Source organism: Lissotriton vulgaris, chromosome 12 (genome assembly GCF_964263255.1).
Source record: "Lissotriton vulgaris chromosome 12, aLisVul1.2, whole genome shotgun sequence".
In the NCBI taxonomy this organism is placed as follows: Eukaryota; Metazoa; Chordata; class Amphibia; order Caudata; family Salamandridae; genus Lissotriton; species Lissotriton vulgaris.
The window spans coordinates 129,900,975-129,927,072 of NC_141700.1; the positions used below are offsets into that span (position 1 = coordinate 129,900,975).

Genomic DNA, 26,098 nt, shown 5'->3' on the forward strand with positions numbered 1-26,098 from the left:
CCCCTTGGCCAAGAGGGCCGTAACTTCCTCTTGCAGGAGTTGCAAGTGATCCTCCGACATGCGGTGGTATTGCGGTGGCATGGCTGGAGGGGTTGCTTTGATGGGGAGGGAGTAGCCCCTTCGGACGATTTGCAGCACCCACATGTCCGACGTGACAGTGCGCCAGTGGAAGTGGTGATGGCGAACCGAGCCCCCCACTGGCGTCACATGGGCCTGAAAGCACGGACTAGGAGGGTTTTGAGGCGGATGCTGCAGGGGAAGGTGTGGACTGGCCTCGCCTTTGTCCCCGACCGCCGCCACAGTGGTTTCCACGGCCACCACCTCGCTGTGTATTATTCTGCAGGGCGTGGCTGGCAGCAAGTGTGGGAGCGCCCCTTCCTGCGCCACGAAAGGAGCGAAAAGCACCCGTTTGCTGGCGTGGGGCAGAGAGGCCCAAGGACTTGGTCGTAGCTCTGGAGTCCTTAAAACGCTCAAGCGCATGGTCTGCCTTGTCGCCAAAGAGGCGTCGGCCATCAAACGACATGTCCAGAAGGGTGGCCTCGACATCAGCCGAAAAGTTGGCGGTCTTCAACCAGGCGTGGCGTCGAACTGCCACCGTTTGTACCATCTCTCTGCCCAGTGAGTCCGTGGTATCCAGCCCACACCGGATGGAATAGCGTGCCGCATCTCGACCCTCCGCAAGGGCTTGAGCGAGTTTAGTCCGGGCCTCCTCCGGACATGGTGGCAGCACGTCCGCGACCGTGTCCCACGGAGTGTGAGTGTAGCGGCCCAAGAGGCATGCGGTATTGACTGACTGCAGTCCGAAACTCCGGGACGAGAACACCTTCTTACCGAATTGCTCGTACCTCTTGGATTCCCGATCGGGCGGCGCCGTCGGGAATACGGTCTGGGAAGTAGAGGCCCGGATAACCAGGCTCTCGGGGGTGGGGTGGGTGGACAAGAAGCAAGGGTCGCCCGGAGCCGGGTGGTAGCGTCTGGCCACGTTCCCATCTACAGGCTGACCTGTAGCGGGCTTGGACCAAGTGCCCAAAAGAACGTCACACAAGGCCTCATTAAACATCAGCTGAGGCTCAGCCGAGCTTGCCTGCGGTTTAAGGACCTCAGTGAGGAGGTTAGTCCTCACGGCCGCGACGGGGAGCTCCAGGCCCATAGCCTTGGCCGCCCGCGTCAACACTACACTGTAGGCAGCCCCCTCCTCCGTAGCCACAGTTGGAGGGGAGGCAAAACCAGTGTCTGGCGAAGTGTCCAGTCCACTGGCATCCCCAAGCTCACATGTCCAGTCCTGTTGAGACTGTCACTCCTGTGCCAGAGGGTCCACAGACCCCTCCCAATCTCCCTCGTCACCCATCACCTGAAATTCAGGTTCAAAGGATGGGGCCGGTTCGTGGAAGTAAAAGTTTCCATACGACGTAGAGAGCGGCGCCGCTCCGGCGCCGGAACCGAATCGTGAGCAGGATCAGGGACGGCGTCGCCCGTAGTCGGCGACGGGGGCGACACCCTAGGGGTCGGGTCGGTGAGATCGACCGGCGACGACCCGGATCCAGTGGGGGCCTGCGGCGCCGGGACTGAAGTCGCCGGCGGGCCCGGAGCACCCGACCCGCAAGGCCCCCCAGCCGGGACCACTGGGCCCGAAGGCGCCACGGAGCCCACGGAGGAGGGAGAGACCTCATGGCCATGAGGTACCGCTCGATCTCCTCTGGCGTCGCATCGTGCCCAGGGACCGGGAAGGTGTGGGATAGGTTGCGACGCCCGCGACTCCGTCGGAGCCGCGTGGGTGTGGTCACCCAAAACCCCGCTCGCTTTGCGCGAGCGTCGGGGTGGGCCGTAAGAGGATTGACGCCTTTCCGACCTCTCATGCCTCTTACCTGAGGACCTTGATCACGAAGACCGATGCCGACTCTCGGAGCCATGCGGGCTCTGACCCCGCAACCGGTCCCTTGACCTCCTGTGAGACCGGGACCTTGAACGGCGCGGGCCGACTGCCGGAGCTCAAGTCGCTTGCGGGACCGCTCCCACCTAGCCTTAGACGTCAGGGCCCGGCAGTCGGAGCAGGTTCGGTCGTCGTGGTCGAGGCTTAGACACTGAAGACACCGGCGATGGGGGTCGGTAACCGACATCAGTCGGCTGCACTTGGAACAGGGTTTGAACCCGGGCATTCCTACCGGCACCGTAGGAGTCGAACGACTCGAGGAAAACAGATCAAAAGATCAAAAAAGTTTAGTCAAAAAGTGACTGAGGGGTAGAGCTTCTCCGGATCTGCGCAAGCTGGCGCGGAAAAAAGAAGAACTGACGTCAGCGCGCGAGGGCGGCGTCTAAGTACTCCGGCGACGCAATTCTGGCGCTAACGACGCAGACGACGGCCGCGGAGCCGCGGACAACACCTACCGACGCGCAGGGGTATTGCTACGCAAAAGTTTCCGGATCCAGTCTGACACCTGGGGATATTCTAAGGTAAGGAATCTATCACTAACGTGTCTCTTTCAGATACTGGAAAACAGTGTGCAGGGTGACTGGTGGTCCAGTGGTAGTAACATGTAGAAGTGTGGTAAATATGATTGCCCTGCAGGTTATCTTTACCAATACCAGCCATGACAAACTGCTGTCATTTTTCAAGGGGTCCCTACTTTTAACCCGTAGATGTCTGGATGGTGGAAAGACATTCCTAGCTTAACTAGCGTTCCTATTACTACCCTGACAACACTCTTTACCTTTTCCAATATTTTTCTGGCCTTCTCCTGGCAACCAGGGTAAACTACACACCTTCATAGCTGTACCTATAAAAGAACACGTTGAACAGTTTTGAAAATATATCTCTAAATGCCTGAATGGAAAGCCCAGAAAAGAGAGGGGTACATGCTCAAGATAACCCTAATTCGAGTGAAGAAATAATTTGGACAGACATCAAGTTTAAAGTTGTCCCTGGCTTGCCTTCAAGGCCCAACAAAAGGTGGATGCTGCTTTTTATGGCGAGAAAGTCTGTGTTGCTTTGGACCTCTATAAAGACTGTACGCCACCACAAGCAAGGATAAACCCTTTACCAGGTTCCAGATTTTTCTACCACCCGTAAAGCCTAGGACAAGCCAAAATTCCTGTAAGAAGGTTAGCCACTAACCCCCTACTTGTTAGGTGGCGGATGAACTTCCCAAATAAAGAGTAGAGCCAGGCCCTGATCAAGTGGTCAAGCAGAGTGAAAGCCACTGTGGAGGTCATTGCCAGGCTTGAGTACCCAGAGGTCACAAGGATTTTGCAGCCAAGGTGTCCAAAAACATACAAAATGTAACTTGTGTAATGCGGGGCGAGGAAAGGAAAATCAGAATTTACCTTGTCTAAATGAGTTAGAGTTTATTAAATGATACAGGCCTTGCCTTTTGTGATGGGAGTTAGTTGCTGGTATATGTTTGACTACCAATTTCAGAGAAACAACATTCCTCACAGAGAGGAAGGTTTTCTTATAGGACCGAAACAACTCCCAGCTATACCTTCTCTCGTTAGTCTTGAAACTCTAACATGGATTAGTCACATTTGGTGTTCTCAGATTCTACAAAACAACCCCCACCCCAGTTGATGGAGTCTATTCCGCGAGGTGAACACAACTATTTAAAGCACAATTTTGTAGCACCACTATTAAAAGCACAATTTTGATGTCTCAAATTAAAAAGTTTGGAAAATGTAGCGCAAATAATAAGCAGTAAAATGCCTAACCAGTTAAGCTATTTGTGACTGAAGGCACTACGGGCGCATCTGCGTCCGCGCCCAGTACATTACATAGTTGTCTGTGAACAGAGCACGAATAGAGAGCTGACCCCACCTTCAACCAGGAAGTGGCAGCAGAACTGCAACTATTTAAACAGATTTTTGGAGCACCACTATTTAAAAGCCAAATTTTTACATCCCAAATTAAAAATTCTTAGCAATGCGGCACACATCAGGCAGTAAAAAAGTCAAACCAGATTAGCTAACTGTGACTTAATGCACTACCCTGGTAAAACATAAAATAGAGTTTGCTGAATTTATGATGACTCACCGCCCGGACTGGGCATTTATCACAGAATCTCAGGCCAAGGAAGCATCAGGTCCGGACCTAGCTGATGCAGTTCCCTCCGGATACTCAATACTAAGACTTGATAAAATAGGAAGACCAGGAGGAGGTCTGGCCATTATTTATAAGTTAATGTACCAGGGCCATCTGGAAGGGATAGCATGTGAGAGCTCAGTAACAGAGGCCTCACAAAGATTCTGTAACAAGCTTACTGACATCTTTCAGCATAACATTGCAACTATTTATGTGGAGCTTGATGCCTATAATGCAACAGAGGATGGTTCCCCAGGCTCAGTAGGGAGTTGCAGCAATGCTCGATAGCAACTACAGAGGTGAAGGAGCAGGATGTGCAGACACTGGAGGTCTTTGCACCTCTGACGCAAGATCTAACGGAATCACTACTCCTTAATACTAATTCTGGAATAAACGCAGGAGTCCTGCTACGCTAATATTTTGCACTAGGCGGCCAATACGGTCTCTCGCCCTCAAATGGCAAATATGTACACAGCCATTGGACAGGGCACGATCCACTGATGTGGAAACAGGGTGTAATAGGTCCCCTACTCAAGAAGCTGAATCTAGATCCTAATGATCTGAAAAACTATCGGCCTATCTCTCTGCTTCGTGTCAAAGTAAAGATTCTGGAGAAACATATTTATCAAAAATGTATGGGATTTGTGGAGGAGCCAGGTTTGCTAGATGTGTCGCAACACAGCTTTGGTAGAAACTATGGAACTAAATCTTCTCTGGTAGTTGCTTCTGATAGCATCGGACGCCTGGTTGGCACAGGGCAGGCAGCTGGACTGATCCTGTTGTATCTGTCTGCGGCCTTCAATATCATCTCTCACAAGCTGCTGACGAACCGTCTGCAGGAACTAGGAATTAAAAACACAGCTCTGAATCTGCTGTCCTCTTTTCTTACTGTGAGATCTTAAACGGTGGTAATGAACCAGTTTCGCTTAGAGACGTTTGGGGTCCCTCAGGGCTCTTCTCTGAGCCCCACCTTAATCAATCTTTACGTGTGCCCACTGCTTAAGCTTGTTCATTCTTTTGGGTCAATGGTAGCGTCATATGCCAATGATACTCAGATCACTGTGTCAATCTCTAAAGACATCAAGGATACTTCAGCCAATTTTAATCTCTGCATGAAGGCTGTAGCATCTTGGACGGCCAAGAATTTCCTCAAACTGAATGGAGAGAAGGCAGAGGTACTTCTCTTTGGAGGTCACTCTTCGATTTGGAACAGCAACTGGTGGTCAGACACGCTAGGTACACCTCAGACTCCAGAAGACACTTAAAAATCCGGGTGTCCTTCTGGATAGTGAGCAGTCTCTGGGCATAGTCTAAACCTGTTTCTAGAAGATTAGAATGCTCATTAACATATTCCCATTTATTGTCCTCCCAGTGCATAATAACGTTGCTCTTGCCTGGGTCTCTTCGAGGATAGATTCCTGTAATGGATCTACCTTGAGGTCAACAAGTCAACTCTTGCAAAGCTGCAACTTGTGCAGAATGCAATGGCATGGCTCACGCTGGACATTCCAAAACGGCATTCGGTGTTTGATAGGACTCCAAGACCTACACTGGCTCCCGGTAGAGAAACATGTCCAGTTTAAGACCTTGTGTACGGTGCACAAAGCACTTTATAAGGAGAACGTATCGGATTTAAAAGCAATGTTCAAAAGGTATGTACCTGCTAGAAATCTCAGCTCAACCCACCAAAATTGCATTATGCTGTTGAGAGTCTGGAAGACGAAATGTGGAGGCAGAGCTTTCTCGGTTGCTGGGGCAAGGCTCTGGAATACTCTTCCAAGCCATCTTACATCCCTGAAGATGCATCTCCTTTTTAAAAAAGCCTTACAAACCTGGCTGTTATTCGATAAAATAGGTGCAGTATAATTTGAAGTACTCTAATCAGTTCACTACACAGCTTGGGAACACTACAGCGCCTAGACACCCATGGGCCTTGGGCGCTTTATAAATTCTGTTAATTTTATTTCAACAATAAGGTGAAGAATCCCTGGCCTTGTGGGGAAAGGAAACTTAGGTGATAGGGGATGTGATGGGGGAGGGGGGCCTTGAACTTTTTAGCCATGCTCCTTGAGAAGCACCCTGACTGAATCAATACAATACTCTCCTGGGTGAGAGTTCTAGTTTGGCAAAATAACTACCTTTGCCCTTGTGCGATCAGTGATTCCCATTGTGTTTTGATCGCTCTGTGTGACTGATTTCTTCTTCCCCAGAGCTGCAGCGTCTTTCTTTTCCCGTTCATTGAACAGTTTTATTTTTGAGACTCCTCCTCAACATTTCTTGATATCGACTTCCTGTACATTTGACTCCTCATCACCATTACTGGACATTTTCCATGGTTTGTCTCAATCCTGCTTGAAATTATAGCACACAATCTTCATAGCACTTTCTCTCATTTACTTGAGGATTGCCGACAGTCGAGGACATCAGTGTCATGCACACAACCTAGGTGAGAAGCGTCATCACAAAGCCCTTTGACCACATTGGGCCCAGGCTTTGAACGGCCTATCTTATTCCTCTTTGTCACCCTGCTGCAAAATGAAAACATTACAGAGCTCACTAGAGAACTGAACAACTCATCAGCCACAAATCATGCAGTCAGGACAGCTTCAATATATGCTGTTCTAAACATTTTGAATAGAGATGATGAAGGACTCCATAATGCTTCATGTGAAGAGATAAATACAACTAAAAAGATGCATCTTAGAGTGGGAAAATGAAGGACGGGGGAGTTTTGATGATAACATGCTCTAGTTACTGTTGAATTCAGTCCTAGAGTAATTTACTGGAAAAATCCCAGACCGACATAAGGTAATTTTCAAATAACCTTTAATTTTACCAAATGCTGGACACACCATAAAAATCACAAGCATTGGTAATGCATTGTTCCGCCAATGTAATGAATCAAGAGCTGATTTCATCATTCATCGTCTGGGAGAAGGAAATTGCTCCCAGACAGGTAACATGGAAGTGGGGTGGATGTGGATCAGTGGTCAGAGCTGCTGACTCGAGGGCTGAGGATCCCCGTTCGAGACTCCGCTGGGCCACCAACATCCTGTGATTCTATGCAAATCACTCAATCTCTCAGGGCGAACAAATGTTACATAAATATGCAAGAGTAAAAGCCAAAATGTTATGAAAATATAGTTCCACCAAAGAGGATGTTTACAGTATTTCGGCGGCGGGAAACTGATAAAGAGAAGCAGACGTGGAACAAGCATTGGTAAATGCAGGAAAATATGCAGCAGTCAATAGGAATGCAGGAAAGGTAAGTGGCACGCACAGGAACCAATGAGAAGCCAGGAAAGAGAGGAGGCTGGATGCAAGTCCCTTTTAAGTTTCTATTTAAAACAATTGGTTTCTCAAGCACAATGCTGTGCAGGAAAAACCTAAAAGGGAGAAATCATAAAAAAGCCCATCAAACAACTATAGTAAACCGTGAGCGCACAACATTAACAAAACTTTTTCATTTGGAGCTAGGCATTAACTTAGCAGGCATGAAGTCGTGAAGAGGGCAGAGCCCCCGTGAACTGTGAAAACTCCAAATAATTGAAGAGGAAGATGGTTTTCCAATGTGTTTCTAAAGTACTTCTCCATAAAGCCATGGAGGACTTTGCAGTGTATGATTCTGGAGAAGAACTGATGCTGGAGGGCAAAGTAAAAAATTACTGGAGGACTTGTCAGCTAGTAGAAATAATCATGCCGGGGAATAGCAGACCCAGCTTAAATTACCAAAAGAGATTTAAGGACCTCCAACAAGATTCTGTATGAGATATTAAACCATCACAGAGTGCAGTGTGTGCAACAGGCTTCAGCCTTGGTGGGAACGTACCTCTGTGTAAATGGAAGGCGTCAGGTAACAGAGAAGCCGAACATCGTCTTCTTGGCAGGCTTTCATGTCCATCATCAGGCATGTATGGAGATCGCCCAGCTGCGTGGCTTGTGCAAAGGACTCGTATAGATTCATTTTTCCAGCTGCTGCTTTACTGAAAGAAAACAAAAGTTCAAACCCTACCTCTGGCACACCTGGAACAAGCAAGGAGGCAGAATACGCTTTGGTTGTGCATCACCGTTCCCTGGGCTTCACTCACAAGTCCCCCTCTGCAATCTTCCAATCACAAAAATGTCACTCGGTTATCTGTCTTACCTGTTTTGGCAATCGGATATCCCTGATTTCCAAACCCTGGATGAATCAATTGAAGAGTTCCATGGATGTCATTCGCTCGGCCTTCTCCTGCTTTGTCCCAAGGCTGCTGTGTACCTGCTCTTCTGCCTCTAGTCCATAATCATTTGCAGTCTCACCCTCATCCCACATAACCCTGCTTCTATTCGCACACAGGTTCACCATATCGCCTGTTGCCCTTTGCACGGTCACTCACTCATATGGCCACGTTATGAGGGCCCCAGCTCTCCTACCACCGCGTGATGTGCAGTGCTACTAAAAGGCCTGAAAGGTAACTTCTTACCTATCCCCCTGACAGGCCACCCCCTAAGGCCGCCACTGCCTCAGTGTATTCCCAATATTTTCGATCCGATGTGGCTTCAGGCCCCCCCCCCCCATATTGGAGCTACCACACTCAGGAATCAGAGTCTGGTCACACAGGTTTCAGTACAACAAACGACCAGTGCAAAGCAACGGAGAGGGATGTTTATGCATGATTTGAAGGCAGGCGGGACAGCTTGAGTCCCATCGGCCAGGCAGGCTCAAAAGCACCCCAAAGACAACTGAGCAGAACCTAAAACCGTCCGGGGAGAAGCACGGAAGCCCGGTCTGGCTCCCTGCCTGGGACCCGGTTCACGGGACCGCAGCCTGTACCAATCCTGAGTGCAGGCACACACCGCGGCGGGCGCGGCTGCCAAGAATTAATTTCAGGCAGCGCTTTTAATTAAGGAAGCAGAGATGCGGAGAGGAAGATTGGAGGAGGGAAGGGTCGTGCCTCTGACACACACACACAATAAAAGATAATGAATTGGCAGGAGCGGCAGCGTTTAATCTCATTAGGAGGGGATAAACCTTTAACAGAAGGTTAAATCTTCCCCGAGATGAGATAGAAATCGCTTCCCCTCTGGAGAGTTCACGCGTGCTGTAACAGAAGCTCTTCAGTTGTAATTCAGGCTTCTGTGTCCCTCGCTGGTGAGTAAGCTTCTCTTTTTACATACAATTCGGCGTGTTTCTTCTCTGCCAGCCTGCATGATAGCCGCAGCGAAGGCTGTACAAAGAGTACAAGACCCACACCCAGCGGTGCAGCCGCCTCTTCTCTGGTCCAGTCTGTAGTGATCGGGCGCTCTCCCTGGGGATAAGGGGGGTTCCTGGGGTGTGTCCCATGTCCCAGCTGGATAACCAAACCATTTTCTCCATCGACCGCAACCTCACCTGCCTTGAGCAGCCAAGGTTCACTCCGAGAGGTGGTGGTAAGTTTGGAACTCGACTCTAGCATAGTATCCTGTGACACTTCTAAAGAAGGGGGTGATTTGCTGATGGTTAAAGTAGGACTGTTAAAACTGATCAATTCCACACAAAAAAAACTGAAGGTCCTAGCACATTTGGTGGCCGCGCTTTGAACTCTCCTAATAACATGGATGCTCATGGACAATGTTACCAAGGGGGAGATTTGTGACTTTTCAAATAACTTCGAAACATTTTCTGTCTTTCTATTAGAATGACAGTTTATCGAGCCCAGGCAAAAAGTTACATCACCTCGTGCATTTCTGGTCTTTTTCATATTTTCTTGTATTTTTTGATGTGGCCTGGAGAGGGGCATGGGGGTGCATCTTATTATAAGCTAGGACCTTATGTTACTTAAAATTTTAAGAAACCATTCGCCTTTGTAGTCATCGGTAGAGCGGAACTTAATAAAGCCCATGCCATAAAGAAGTGAAAAAATGACAGTCATCTGGTGCAACATCTAGGGAGGCTTACTAAGTCGCTGCAGTCATCCCACTCATACGTACATCTGCAAACTCGTGCCTCTGCAGTGTGGGCTGTCAGGGTCCGCCTCAATATGGGCCAGTTTTGTTTCAATCTCTTTTTTTGCAAACATAAAATAGACGTAAAATAACCACAATCCCCAAACTCCCACCCCAGTTTTCTCATCAAGCTCTAGAAGTTCTTCATTATAATGGGCTCCTCCTTTGGGTTAGTTTAACTCAGTTGTTTAAAGCATGTTCAACAGTTTCATGGAGGGTCTTCACCATCTTGGAGAGAGTCTCTAGGAACGATTTAGGTCACCTGCAATTTGCTTGAACAGATAACTTATTTATTGTCTTTGGCAAAATACTCAAGTAGTGGGTTCACTGAAAACTAAGTTCTTTTAGGTCCCAAATAGGCAAAGCTGGCGCTGTCTCTTCAAGACATGCTGTATTCAGAATGGGAAAGACACGCAGATGATGGACGGAATGCAGAGAAAATCAAACATCCGCCCCCAGTCAAGAGATCTGGGTTAAATCTATTGTTCTTTTACTCACCATGCCACCCCAGTTTGCATTTGTCACCCGGAATTGGACGGGTATGCCCAGACGTGGGTCCCGTGTTCTCCATGCCACTGGAGTCAAGCTGGCCTGGCTGATGAGGGGTGATACCCCGAAACCCGTACCAGGATGTTTGTGTCCGGTCCAGGGAGAACCTGGCCTGGCAATTCAGGCTTGACTGTTCCCATGGGGAACAGGGTCAAGACTGATTTGCATATGGCTGGGTCTAAACTGGAATGGCATCGGGAGCAAAAAAAAACGACAGATTTTGGTCCAGATCTCTGTACTGGGGTGAATGCATGATATTGTTCAACATTCTGTCCATCAATAGTTCTTTTTGCAATATTCCGAATTTGGGCTTGAGGACTTCACCTACTACTTGTGGTCCTGCACTGATCCTGGGCACTATTCTTTTTGTTGACTTTTGGCTTTCCAGCAAGCACACATGGCATTTGCATTTCTTGGTTTCTTGCTCATCAGACGGGTGCCTGTTCCGTGAACTTCTCCCTCACCCTTGTGTTCTTTAGCTCCCGTTTGTTCACCCGATCCAGTAACTGTTCAAACATTGTTTATTTCTATTTGGTATCAGATTATTTTTTTCTGTTACCAGCTGACCCGAGATTTGAACCCAGTTCCCCAGGCTCAAAGTCCGCAGCTCTGTTTCTCAGGCCACATCTTACTCGAAAAACAAACTGCTTCCCTGGGCGATGCTCTTCGGACTCGAGTTCTGAGCAGTGTGTCCAGTCCCTCGTGTTGCATCCCCACCCTTTTCCCTACCTCCCATGCACCACTTCCCCACCCCTTCTTGGGCCTCATTATACTGCCACCATCTTGTATGCACTTCCCAGCAAGCACACACAGCATTTACATTTTTTGCTCATCAGACGGGTGCCTGTTCCGTGCACTTCTCCCTCCTCCTTGTTTTCTTTTGCTCCCGTTTGTTCACCCGATCCTGTAACTGTTCCAACATGGTTTAATTCCATTTGTTAGGAGATACAAAATGTTGTGTGTTACCAGCCGTCCTGTGACTCAAACCCAGTTCCCCAGGCTCAAAGTCGGCAGCTCTGTTTCTTAGGCCGCATCTTACTTGAAACAAAACTGCTTCCCTGGGGACATGCTCTTGAGGTCTGAGTAGTGTGTCCCATCCCTCATGTGGCTCCCCCACCCCATTTCCCTCTTCCCACGAACCACTAAACAAGCATTTACAATGCAATGGTTTTGCCTTTGTTAAAGTTAGAGCCATTGGCATTGCTCTTGACATTATTTTTATTTATGTTTTTTTTAACATAAATAAATGGCATTGTCATTTACAATGCCACTAGCTTTATCTCTCGCAAATGACACACACAAACACACACAGAGCCCCCCCACACACACACACCCACACAGAGCCCCCCACACACACAGCCACACAGAGCCCCCCCACACACAACAACACAAAGCCCCCCACACACACAACACAAAGCCCCCCACACACACAGCCACACAAAGCTTCCTACACACACAGCCACACAAAGCTTCCCACACACACAGCCACACAGAGCCCTCCACACACACCCACACAGCACAAGCAGGCAACAGGGGCACACGGAGACACAAGCAGGCAACAGGGGCACACGGAGGCACAAGCAGGCAACAGGGGCACACTGAGGCACAAGCAGGCAACAGGGGCACACGGAGGCACAAGCAGGCAACAGGGGCACACGGAGGCACAAGCAGGCAACAGGGGCACACGGAGGCACAAGCAGGCAACAGGGGCACACGGAGGCACAAGCAGGCAACAGGGGCACGAAAACGGAGACATAAGCAGGCAACAGGGGCACACGGAGGCACAAGCAGGCAACAGGGGCACACGGAGGCACAAGCAGGCAACAGGGGCACACGGAGGCACAGGCAGGCAACAGGGGCACACGGAGGCACAAGCAGGCAACAGGGGCACACGGAGGCACAAGCAGGCAACAGGGGCACACAGAGGCACAAGCAGGCAACAGGGGCACACGGAGGCACAAGCAGGCAACAGGGGCACACGGAGGTACATACTCTGGAGCAGTCACATACACACTCTGGAGCAGTCACATACACACACTCTGGAGCAGTCACATACACACACTCTTGAGCAGTCACATACACACACATTGGGGGAGTCACACACACACTCTAGAGCAGTCACACACACACACACACACACACTTGAGCAGTCACACCCACACACACTCTGGAGCAGTCACATACACACACACACTCTGGAGCAGTCACATACACACACACACACACACACACACACACACTGGAGCAGTCACATACACACTCTGGAGCAGTCACATACACACACACTGGAGCAGACACACACACACACACACACAGCTTGGAGCAGTCACACACACACACACACACTGGAGCAGTTGTGTGGCCCCCAGAGCTAATATCTTAATAACCTGCAATTTGCGGCAGGAACCCGCGGCACCTGAAGGATAACTGGATTTGTGTTAAGCGCCACACTTCTGACTGTGAAGAACAGCCATGCTGAGCTTCGAGGCCTCGACGTTTATAATCCTTTAAGCTGAAAAATATTTTTTTTCTTGGACACTGTCTGACAAATGACGCCCGTTTTTTCGATACAGATACCTACTGTGCCTGCACAACATGACGCCAAAGTAATATACAAAGCAAAATATGTAAACAAAAATTATTTTTTTGTGTGCGAAGTATGAGTAGTGTTACTACAAAGGATACCACAACCTCTTGAAAGTAGCAAAAGGCAGACCTAAGGTCAGTAGCTTGATATCTTTAATTACTTGTGTTGCTAAAATCGTCTGCAAGTTTTGCCAGTGGCCCAAATTGATATGTCCTCTTTTAGGCCAGTGCTACCTTCTAAGAAGGTTGCAGTTTATCAGTATTAAGTATGGGCCTAAAAATGCCAACGTGCAAAGGGCTGTTGGTCAAGTTTGTCTTACGATATCATCAGTTTCCTAGTTTCATATCTATGTGCGTTCCAACTCATGTTTATTTCCTTTGCATTCTGGAATTTCTAGTTCCCCGGATCCCGTTATGAAAGTAGGACTACAAATCTCAGAATTCCAAGAAAAATTCTGGACTTGATTAAAACACACACACATGCGTGCGTGCACCTAGGAAACTTGAGAGCTCTGATACCGCAACAGGCGACCTCTTTGCAACTACTCAGTATATGCAGCAATGACTACCCGTGCTACCCTTAGCAGAGCTGCCTGGCCATTCTTTTGTATACTTCTGCACATCCTAATCGCTGACCCGATTTCTTAGTGGCCAAGTAGCCCCATACTGTGCCGGTCTGGCCCCTCGGACAGTCTGGCTGATCCAAAAGGCCGCCTGGAAAGGGTCAGCGTGTTGGTATACCGGGACTTAAAACCCAGCCCACACACTTGCTGTGGCAAGCTGGCCCAGCTGGAAACGCCAGACTGCTAAAGGCGGGTTCAACACTCGTCGCACACACAGCATGATGTGTGATATCTTCAGCCCCTCCTGGTCTGTTTGTTAAACAGCACCAGCACTTTCCATGCTGCGACATCAGATGTCCCAGAATGCAACTTGTTGTTGACTCAAAAGCAGGACTGGCTGAACGTGTGCCACCCTACATAGGGGGGACCACCCGGTGCAATGCTATTCCCGTACTGGTGAAGCGGAGTGTACACTGCGCAGGGACTGCAGTCTCATTGTCTACAATAACCGGAGCGGTAACAGACACACAGGGACACACTGACAGCGGAGGGGGGGGGGGGAACAGACAAGGCAAAAAAAAACAAAGCACTCACGCAAGCAGGAAGGCGGGTGCCGGCTCAATGCCGGACCAGATTCGGGGGCGTTCCCGAGGGCTTTTGGCTGACGTAGCATGACGTCGCCAAAAGCCAAAAATTCTCGGGAGCGCCCCCGAATCTGGTCCGAGATTGATGGACAGAGCCCTCTCCCAATGGCTAGCCTCCATTTATGGAGCTAGCCAATGGGAAGAGGGGTCGGAGACCCGACGCCACACACAACTCATAAGGTTTTTTGGCGCATGCGTACTTCGTACGCATCGCCAGTCAAAACCTAAAAAGAACACCGTTCCACACACACACACACATATTGGGCCTCGTTACACTGTCACCATCTTGTATGTAATACAGGCGCTTCTGGGCAGATTTATGTTAAACGAGACCAGGACCCCATCCCCAGACCCTGTGTGCTTCTGCTGGAGTGGCAGCCACCAGGAAAGGCTGCCGGTTGTCACAGCAGCATGTGGAAGTGCGCCCATTAAAAGAAGGCGAACGCAGCGCGAGGCCACAGAAAGGAAAGAAAACGCAAGGAAAGCGTTACTGTTTCTCTCCCTGGTTCGGTGGGGGAGCAGATACTATAATATTCACTGCACTAAGGAAACTTACCCCACAATGCTTAGCAGGGCCTTTATTCAAAAAAATTGTTTGCCCATAACTCAGCCGGTGTGGTCCTAGGACGATGGGACCACCACCAAATCATTCAGCTCGGCATGCTTTTCCTTTCCTGGTCATCTTCTGGGTCCTCGCGGTGCGTTTCATTTTTAAATTCTCCCTCCCATAGCTGGAGCTTTTGCACTACAGTTGGGTAGATGTGTGTATAGTAACTTTTTAAAAGGCCTTGAAAGCATAAAAGATGTGTAATGCCTTGTTTGTGTGATGATGTTTTCTAGGGGTGATTGTATGGTTGTGTAGCATTGCTTTTGCATAATGCTGGTGAAAAAAGTGAATGCTTCAGTTTTCGGCATTTACCAATGCTTTTTCCTTCTGTTGATTCTCTTATCAGTCTTCCATCTGTAAAATACTGTATCCAGCCACTTTAGTGGAACAGTTTTTAGGTCTTGCTCCTAGCGTTGCAGTGTGCAGCACTGTCGCACAGCGAGCCTTCATGTAGAAGCTTCTGAAAGCGGACCACACAGTCGTGCGTGTGCTTTTGATTATTGTTACAGGCTGTGGCGTTTGCGTGCGTCTTTTTACCAAAGACAGCACGCAATTGGGCAAAGGCAGGTTCATGTCCCGCCTTTGCTCCACCCACAGCCTATTGGTGTTGGTTACCCGCACAGGCCACATCTGTTTTCAATTATCGTGCCCAGACATGGGCGCGATAAAAGTGTACCGCCATTTCAAAATGGAGGGGATTCACCTCCTCAGGGGTGTGGTAAGTCTGTCCGATTGGATGGTCAGGCTCAACTTAAAAGACGCCTACTTGGCGGTTCCAATTTTCCCTCCCCACCGTCGTTTCCTCCAGTTCAAGTGGGACTGTCAGGTTTACAAATTCACCACGCTGCCTTTCGGGCTCTCATCTGCGCCGTGGTGCTTCACAAAGGTACTACGCCCGGCGGTGGAGGCCTTGCGGGCACAAGGTATCAGAATGATCGTGTACCTGGACGACATGCTGTTAATGGGCCAGTGTCCAAAGCGGTTAGCGGCCCAGCTGCAGGTTGCAATCAACCTGCTTCAGGGACTGGGCTTTGTTATCAACAAGAAGTCCCTTCTGGTCCCCGCTCAGTGTGCAACCTTTTTGGGGTTCAACATAGACTCGGCGTCTTCCACCTTGAGTCTTCCCGCCAGGAAGATGGCGAAGATCAGACATGAATTACGTCAGACTCTGGCGAAGCCGCTAACGTCTTTGCTCCACTTAGCGTGTTTGGTCGGTCTTCTGTCCTCTTCGAACCAGGCCATTTTCCCAGGCCCTCTTCACTACCGGGCCATGCAGCGTCTGAAGACGTACCATCTCAGGAAAGGCCTAACGTACTCTCAGCTGATCCCATTGTCGGAGGAAGTGAGAGACGAGATGCGGTGGTGGCTGACACACATGGAGGCCTGGAATGGCCGTGCGATTTTCGGCTCCTCCCGGACATAGTTATTGAGTCAGACGCTAGTCGTTCTGGCGCCAGGTGCGGGGATTTTTCCACAGGTGGCACCTGGTCTGCCCACGAGCAGTCGTTGCATATCAACTGCTTGGAGTTGCTGGCGGGATCCTTTGCGGTCCAATGTTGGACGAAGAACAGAGTTCAGTCGTGCGTCCTCCTACGGATGGACAACGTGTCGGTGGTACGCTAGATCAATCATCTGGGGAGGACCAAATCCAAGATGCTAGAGGACCTTGCGAGGGAGTTTTGGCACTTTTGCCTGGATCATCAGGTGTCGGTCACGGCGGAGTATTTGCCAGGTCGACAGAACGAAGTGGCCGATTGGCACTCCCGGCACCTGCTGGATGCCAGCGTCTGGAAGATGGACCCTCAGGTGTTCTCCTTGCTGACAGACAGGTGGGGTTCCTTCTCAGTGGACCTGTTTGCGTCGCGCCTGGATCATCAGCTTCCGAGGTTCTTCAGTTGGCGCCCAGATCCGTTGGCGGAGGCGACGCACGCTTTCCTCCAGGATTGGTTGGGCAAGCAGGGGTATGGGTTTCCCCCGTTTTCAATGATAACGCGAGCATCGGCGTTGCTACGTCGTCAGTTGGCGGAGGTGGTGTTGATCACTCTGTGGTGGAGGTCTCAAGTTTGGTTTCCAGTTCTTCTGGAACTTTCTTGGGATTCTCCAATTCTACTACCCCACTCTCCTCAAATTCTGCTCAGCCCGGGTGGGACTCCCCACCGGTTAGTCCAGGAGGGATCGCTGAGGCTGATGGTCTGGAGGATATCCGGCTTCGCTGGACGCTCCCAGGCCTTTTTGGGAAAAACAGAGGACCTGCTCTCCAAGGCATGAGCTGATGGCACGACCAGGAGATATCGATCAGCCTGGTATAGATTGCGTCGCTGGTGTGTGCGACGGAGTTTTGATCCCGTGGGGGTGGATGTAGTCCACATTCTTAACTTCCTGGCCGGTTTGGCGAAGGATGGCCTTGCCTACCTGTCAATCAACACTTTCCGTTCCGCAATCTCGGCTGGACATGACCTTGTGCAGGGTTCCCCGATTGGGGAGCACCCCTTGGTGTGCAGACTTCTGAGAGGGACTCGCCTCTCGCTGCCTCCTGAAACGCGCCATTCCGTCCTTTGGGACGTAAACAGGGTTCTGAACTTATTTTTGTCTTGGCAGCCAAATAGGTTTCTTTCTCGTAAAGAACTCACAGCTAAGTTGGCAATGCTGTTGTGCCTGGTATCCTGCAGGCGGGTCTCAGACGTTCGAGCACTTGACATCACTGCTAGAGTTTTTTTCCCTGGATGGGGCATTGTTCACAGTGAGTAGGCGGACTAAGTCCCTTTTGCGGGTTATTTCTTACCCGGCTTTTCCAGATTCCCCTAAACTGTGTGTAGTGCAGTGCCTCCGTGCGTATGAAAATTTGACTGAAGACACTCGCCATCCGGGCGAAAGACAACTTCTCCTTGCCCTACGTAAACCGTACAAGGCTGTTTACTACCCAACAATAGCCAGGTGGGTGCGTTGGGTGATGCACGAGGCAGGGATTGATACCAAACAATGTGGTGATCATTCAGCAAGAGGAGCAATGGCTTCTAAAGCTCCGAGTCCTTAATAGAATTGGAACTTACCAGCACGAAGGCTAGGCAAATTCTCATTCTCTGGTAGACTCTGCCAATCATGTGCGTTCAAGAAATAAAGGCACACACTGTATTGAAAGACCTTGCTGAATTATCTTTCTCAAGTTCAGAAAGTGAATTAAAATGTGCTACAAGTTTTCTGTTGATTTCTGAAGAGCTACACTTCACAAAAACAAAGTGATCGTGGTGTGTTAAGCGATAAGATTGGCTCTGTTCTGGTAGCATGGATAGTGACCAGAAGTGATCAGAGAGTTTGGACATTAGTTTTTGGTTCGAGGAGCTTCACTCTGTCAGTGGATCACATGAAATAAGGCTTCTGTAAATAAGCCATAGAGATTTGCAAATTGATACAGTGACTAAAGGGAGGAGAGCATTAGTGTCAGTATTTCTTTGAGTGCCTGAAATAAGTCTGGTGGGAGCCCAAACAATCAAGGTGCTTCTTCATTTTTAAGTCTTTTATTCTATTGAAAATTTTTGTTTATGTAATTTAGATGCTCAGGCTGTGGAAGGTCCACTGCTTTGTGTACTGCATGAATAATACCATGAGAAGTTTTCCTAATCATCCTTAGAAGATGCTCCAAATTACATCTTGTGAGATGTCCTCTACTACTATATTGACAGAGAAGTTAGGAGTGAGTGGCTTTAGGTGCTGCACACTTTGCTGATATGTGCTTAATTGACAATATACAAGACTTTTCTAAATATATTTTCTTATGTGCTATTAGTACATTTCAAGCGTGAGAAGGTTCTCATTTCCGGACAGTTCCCAAAGCAGGACAAAAGGGGAGGCCACAGAAAATGGTTTGCATCAGTAAAGGGGCCAAAAAATTCCAGGTATCTTCTTTGTGTAGAGATCTGCATGCAGAGCTTCCAAAAGCCAAATAAAGTGTTACATTGTCCTCTCGCTCAACTGATACCAGCCTGGTGGGAGTTGATTGGCAAATCACTTAACCCGCCTAAACAAACTACAGAGTTATGCAAAGGGAAACTAAATGAAAAATCTGGTGTGCACAAGCAAACATGGAAGGGAACGACCAAGTTGGATCCTTGTCCACTATCGGCGCTCTTACCGGTGATGGACTCGATCATACCAGTCCTGACACAAGTCTGCAATTCCATCCTGCTCTCAGGGATATATCCCCTTAATCTAAAAACCACACTGCTCAAACCACTGTTAAAAAATCCAGGAGCCGATAAGTTAGAACTAAAAAACTACCGACCCATTGCCAGTCTCCCGTTCATGGCCAAAGTGGTGGAAAAGGCCATGAACTTACAATTAACTGAGTATATAGAAACCCACAAGAAGTTAGATGATACTCAGTATGGTTTTCGGAAATACCACGGGACTGAAACTGCACTTATTAAAGCATCCGAAGATATAAGAATAATAAGAGACCAAGGCGGTACAGCGGTGTTGGTACTGCTGGACCTCTCAGCAGCTTTCGACACGGTCGACCATGGTATTTTGGTCGACCGTGTCGGAAAAATAGGCATCTCCTCCACGGCAAGAGCTCTCCTCGCTTCCTTTCTCTCTGAGAGAACGCAGGCCGTCACTCTTGGCCCCTACCAATCTGCTAAATTGTCACAACCGTGTGGGGTACCTCAAGGCTCATCCCTGAGTCCGACACTTTTTAACATCTATGTGTCGGACCTGGCCAATGTCATCAAGCCACATGGGATGAGCCTAACCTCCTACGCGGACGACACGCAATTGGTGATGGCTATAAGAGGTGATGGAGGAGGTAGCTAAAAGATTCCAGAGAGGACTGACGGAACTAGGTGAGTGGATGGCAGCGAATTGCCTAAAACTTAACTCGGAAAAAACCGAGGTAATGATTTTTGGACAACTCTCACCAGAATGGCCTGCATCATGGTGGCCCCAAACTTTTGGTGCCCCCCCCCCAATCCAGTGACTAAAGTAAGGAACTTAGGAATACTTTTCGACAACCATTTAAATTTCATGGACCATGCTAGTAAAGTGGCCTCTACAGCCCACCACAAACTACGCATGATTCGAAAGATAAGTCCTTATCTTCCTACCACCGCCATTAAAACTCTGGTGAGCTCACTTGTACTGACATCCCTAGACTACTGCAATGGGCTTTTTATCAACTCCCAAGTTAGAGTTATAAAAAAACTGCAGACCATACAGAATGCAGCAGCACGTCTTATTCTGGGAATTCCTAAGTTTGCACCTCTCTCCGACGCCATTCCTAAACTACACTGGCTGACGAATCAGAACAGAGCTAGATTTAAATCTCAGTGCATTGTTTACAAAGCACTAAATAAACAGGGCCCGCAGTTCCTTAAAGACCATCTACGTCCTTATCAACCTACACGCCATTTGCGTTCTACCAACAGCAACCAACTAATGGTACCCCGCACCAAAACTGTGATGTGGGGAGACCGACGGTTTGTGGTAGCAGCTTCCAAACTGTGGAATACTCTACCCCAGGACATTAGAGCATGTCCTACTCTACTCCAATTCCGTAAAAAATTGAAAACTTGCTTGTTCAATAAATAAGTGCTAGGTATAGAATAGTGGTCTGAGCAAGGCAGCTTAACATCTAGCTGGCAAATTAATCAGCGCCAAGACACCCTAGGGTATATGCTGCGCTTTATAAATGCCAATAAATAAATAAATAAATAAATTTGACATGTCCTCAGGAACATCATTCATACATGAACACAACATGCAATTTACAAGTGCTAACATCAAAATGTATCACTTAACTTAAAGGTGGAAATGAAGAGACCCAGGTATGGAGGACCAATCTCTCAAGTGGTACAAGTACAAGGGGGTGCACCCCACACTAATCTATAAACTGCCCCCAATTGTCAATACCCCCATAGCCTAGTAGAGGTGCTGTTTCAACCACTCTTTTGTCCTCACCTTGCTTTTAAGTAGTACAACAAATGGTAGCCAATCTTTGGCTGCTTCTGATAGAGTTCAGACAAGAGATCTAGGAGTAATGAAAAGCCACTGTTATCTTCCTGCATCTGAATCAGGTTCCTAGAAAAGGGCAATAAAAGAAAGTGTATCAGATAGTTCTCTCCGATGTAGTTAGCACTAAAAGAACATTTGAGAGTGATCTGATAAAGGCATCTTTCAGCAGGATTCACTTCATATGAATATCTCACAGCAGGATGCATCCCGGCTTTGTCCTGCCTTCATCTCAAACAGAACCTCCTCGAAGTCCTCAGATACCATTCAATGTGCATGGTCTTTTGGATTTAGAAAGAGGGCAAAAATGTCTACACCACACTTACCTAAATATTAAGTAAAGAGGCTTTCCCACAGACTCCTCGAGGGATCTGCAAAACAAAATGTCAAAAAATTAGATATCCAAAGTCAGAAACCAGCCTTCCACAACACAATAAAACAGCTTTAAAAAAATATAATCCTGCAAGTGTCCCGAATAATAAATAGTAAGATCAAGCTTACGAAGAGCTAAAAATGGGTTCTTTGCTTTTCATACAATTATTGCCATACATTAACTTGTCAAAACATTTCTCTCCTTACACCCTATGATCCACCTCCTCAACATCCCATCCAGAAAGAGAAGGGATCATTGATTAGGTTGTGGCCAAGCTCAGTAAGAGAGAGTGTGCTAGAAGATCATAGATGGAGGTGCCTAGCGCTGGGGTCTTCTAGAGTTTCTGCTCTTATTCCATGATGAGTGATTAAGTGAAAAGCTGCAGCAGTTCAAAGCATGCGATTTCCCATCAAGAGAGGTAGTCAATCAGAGTGAGATACACTGTAGGTTACCTGTTCCATGGCGAGAATATGCCATAGTTTGTTGAACCGTAGGGGTGCAGAGCACTCTTTCTTCTAGTATAGGGCAATAGTTACTATGGAGCCCCTGCCACATGCCTTATCAAGGCCCAATCAGCTGATGTCATACCTTCCACAGTGTCAAGTCTCAGTCTCAGAACTAGGAATTTCATAGTCAGCCAAGATAGGGTATCCAGAGATCCCTCTTAACTGCCCCAGGATATCTTCCCACAAGGTCTGGGCCACCAAATGTGTTATGTATGTTGCGGGTTCTTGTTCACAGCGCTAGCATGTATCGAGGACAGTGAGTCTTCAGGATTTTCCAACATAGCCTTTCCAACCGTTTGTGAGAGAATATAGTCTCAATGTCCCATTCCCATTTATGTTGGAAGGGAAATTTGCCGGCTGGTTTGCCATTTTGGATAGCTTGATATGTTCGATATACGAGACCCTTGGAGCCAGAGAAGCCACAAACTAGCCTTTCAAAGTGTGTGAGGGTTATGGTGGCAATATTTGCGTTGGGCTGGTAGAGAACCAAGTGTCACAATTGGAGATATTGGAGGCAAGTCATTTTAGAAACAGAATTCTTATTGAGATTGTTCAAAGGGCTTTATAATGCCCTTCTTAAAGATTGCACATGTCTCTGCCCTCCCCGGTCTCCCACTCCTGGTAGAATGCAGTTGCTGCTGCCAGAATATAATCAGGGCTGTGGTTAACAGGAGTGTTGGGGAAAGGGTACGTTGTGAGCACCCTTCAGGGTGCTTCTTGGTCTCAGGTCTTTAGGACAATAGAGAGGTAGATTTTTCAGGGTCAGTATGAATGAGCAAACCAGGACACGTTCCAGAGTAGCCAGAACGCTACAGCCCAATCCAGGTGCAGTGACTTTTAAAATCACTCTTTTCCTCACCACACATTCCAATATGCATCATAGGCGTGCCACCCAATACTATCCCACCAAGTTGGGGTACACCAGACACCTGCTCCACTCCCTAGGCAACATCTAGAGCACCGCTGAGGGGCACAGCATTTTGCCTTCTCATACAAAGTCTGTACGTCTTTTTTGTAGGGAACGCATTTCACCGATGGGTACAGATATAGTCAGGGAGTGGAATACGTACAGACAAAAGGTGATGAGAGGAATGCTTGCAAAAAAATGTAACCACTGCAATCGCTTGGGCTAGCATACCAACCCATTGTTTTCCCACCCATTGTGCCACTCTAGCGAAAGGCCTATTGAATGCAAATAACTTCTTACTCTGCTCCTTATGGACAGTCCATCCTGAAATGCCAGACAAGCACCCCCTCTCCTAAGAATCACAAACAACCCCAAGACTGTTTGGCTATTTCTAATCGGAGGCCATGGTGGGCATAAAAAACGACGAACTGCGTTTCTGCCTGAGTAATTACCAGTGGATGAGATTCAAGCATCTCCCCCAACACTTTTTTGTTTATTTTAGTGCGACAACTTAAGTGCAATGGAGACACCCAGACATGGGCCCCATGCTTTCTGCGTCATTGGAACCAAGCTGCACCCGACTGGCAAGCCCCAACCAGGGCAAAACCGGGAGAGTTGGTATGGGTACATTTTTCCAAGTATCTTGTAATGGTGAGGCCTGGGGATCTAACAGAGGTGTCCATTCATTGGAAGGGGTGAGTTGTTAGAACTGTGGTACCACTGAGGGCAGTATTGTGACTTTCCATATTTGTGATTTCTGTTTATTGACCTTGAAGCTCGATAGCGATTTGAAGGGATTGATTAAGTCTACTATTGCTGGGAGATGTAGGGGGTCAGACAAGGTGAAGAGAAAATCAGCTGCAAAGAGATAGACCTTGTGCGATTCTCCCCAAAACGAATGCCTGTCACCCAGTTTGAGATCCTGAAGTATGTAGACAGGGGTCTGACATTGAGAGCAAAGAGGGCGGGGGGGGGGGGGCTGATACCCCCGTCTAGTTCCCCTAAGTAGTGGAAAGAGGCAGAAGCGATGGGCCTTAAACCCAAATGGTGCTATGGGAGCTTTGTAAGAGATGACACTTTTATGAGCATTTTGAAGACTGGCAGGAAAATTCCATTAATAAGGGTCTTGAAAACCTAAAGAACTCAACACAATGCTTTAATCATCGACTTTAACATAGAAATATCCAATTGTATACTAGGATGCACATCTTATTTGAAAACTGAGCAGTGGCTGTCATCTTCTGGACAACAATCCAGGGGAGAAGCAAGGTGTGTGTATATATATATATATATATATATAGACAAAGACACACACACCACAAAAGTGAACATATCTATATATCACAAGAATACAAACCACTTACTCTTCGGTAATCTCTTCTGGTAACACCTCCCCTCGAAAATGAGCCTTAAATAGCTCCTGAAGGCAGGAAGCAAGAACAGCCAGCTGCTCTGAATCAAAGTCCTCCTGGAAAACAGATAAAGGCAGAAGGGGTGAAAGGAATGGAGGGGACGTAATGGACAGTGAGACAGGAAGGCGCACACATGCAGTAATTACAAAATGTTAGACCAAAAGCAGGAGAACAGAAACAGAGAGCGAAATGGGTAAACCAGATGAAAACGTGATTCTCCCACAATATAGGTTTTACAGCTGCATGTGCTCGCTGCTGATATACCTAATCTTTCAGTCTTCCTCACAAGTTATTACCATGGAAAACAAATACATATACAAGATTCAATGATGCACAATGCAAACGTAGTACACCGCTCGTCACAAACCACTTTCACACAAGGCACAAAATAACTAGTTTACCTCTAGGATCTGTTCCACAATTTCTTGCATGACTTCACACTGGGCCTCGGTATCACTGCATCAGAAAAATATAGGTAAGCACCACATATATATAAACAACTGTGAATAAAACTGGGTAAGAAACTGAAAAGGTAAGGGGAATCACGCAGCAAGAATACAGAAAGAAAGAGTAGGAAGGGCACAGGAGAAAATGCAGAAAGCAACTAAAGATGAGAATAGGGAGAGAGCCTGGAAGCATTAAAGAGGCAAGTACCAATGAAAGAAAGGGAGGTGGAACATGAAATAAAAGACACAGAAAAGGCATCCAAGAAAAGGCGAGAAATAAAAGCACGGACAAAGATTACAAGCACAGTGTACTAGCAAGACGGTAGGTGATAACAGGAAGGGACAGAGTACAACGATAATAAACAGAGTAGGTAACGCATACTGGAGAGAAGTAGCGTGTTAAAAAATAGTTTCAATGTGATGAAGGAGTAGGAAGAGAAATAGTGAACAAATATGAAAGTAGTGTGGCAGGTAAATAATGAGGAGTATTGCAGGAGTAAAGGGAGTGGATTGAATCATCATCGAAAGAGGATCGAACACGCACAGACAGGGAGTGGAGTATTCTGCAGGTAAAGCAACATAACACCAACCTTCCTTTTTGGAGGGAAACCACTTTATCTTTCAAAGACTCGTCTAATTGGTCCAAATAAGGTGTAATATCGATAGGCTCCTCAATGATGGTCTCTTTGATCGGGTGGAATCGAAATTCTATCTTTTTGCCTATGAAGAAATCACAACTTTTTGAGCTTAATGAAGATACGTTACTTACAACTTCAGTTCTTCAGTATGGGTATTTTTCATAGGTTCACATGTTTGAATTATTCCCTGTTTTCAGTGTCTGAATCCAGGGTAGTTTAAAAGAGCCAATTAGCACTGTTAAAATAGCTGCAGGCCAAATAACAGTGTTTCTTGAGTAGCACAGGCACATTATTCAAAAACAGCCAAACATTAACCAATCAGGTGAATGCTTCAGCACTCTCACTCCCGCTAAAAGGCCACCATTGCTTAGGTTTGCTACCACACGTCACCTTCCCTATGCCACCTCCGAGGCCTGCTTAAGTGAGTAGTGTTTGGTGAACGCATACATTTCTTTCCGAATCACAGCACAACTTATGTTGTGAAGGTGCATCAGCATAGAAGCTGCAATTGAACACATGCTTTTGGTAGAATGTGTGCCATAAGTTTCTTGCAGAGACTGATTAGCATTCTTGTGACAAAATACGATGCATGGAGACACCCCCGTTTCCTTCTTTCTCACTGTTCTACCTTCTCCGCTTTTGCACTTCGTACTTGTATTCTTTCTTTCTCCCCTTTTCTTTCCTTTTATTACCCACATATCAAATTTGTTTCTTCTCCTTTGGTCCTTCTTGGTTCCCCTCTTTCCTCTTTGCTCCTCCCTCCCTTATCTTATTCCCCTTTATTCCAAATTTCCCTTACTTCTTGCAGTCAGTTGGTCTCTTCTTTCC

The 26,098-nt window shown here is 47.7% G+C and overlaps 1 protein-coding gene across 1 annotated transcript in view; it reads right to left on the reverse strand.

The window, feature by feature from the left end:
* The window catches only part of INTS3 (integrator complex subunit 3), a 677,967-nt gene that overhangs the window by 214,150 nt on the left and 437,719 nt on the right, over positions 1 to 26,098 (reverse strand). The window contains exons 16-21 of the mRNA XM_086947563.1: positions 25,223 to 25,352; positions 24,588 to 24,642; positions 24,139 to 24,242; positions 21,315 to 21,359; positions 20,938 to 21,057; positions 7,902 to 8,055 (exon numbers count right to left, since the gene is read on the reverse strand). Coding sequence (XP_086803689.1) covers positions 7,902 to 8,055; positions 20,938 to 21,057; positions 21,315 to 21,359; positions 24,139 to 24,242; positions 24,588 to 24,642; positions 25,223 to 25,352 — 608 coding nt within the window. The remainder of the gene's footprint in view (positions 1 to 7,901; positions 8,056 to 20,937; positions 21,058 to 21,314; positions 21,360 to 24,138; positions 24,243 to 24,587; positions 24,643 to 25,222; positions 25,353 to 26,098) is intronic.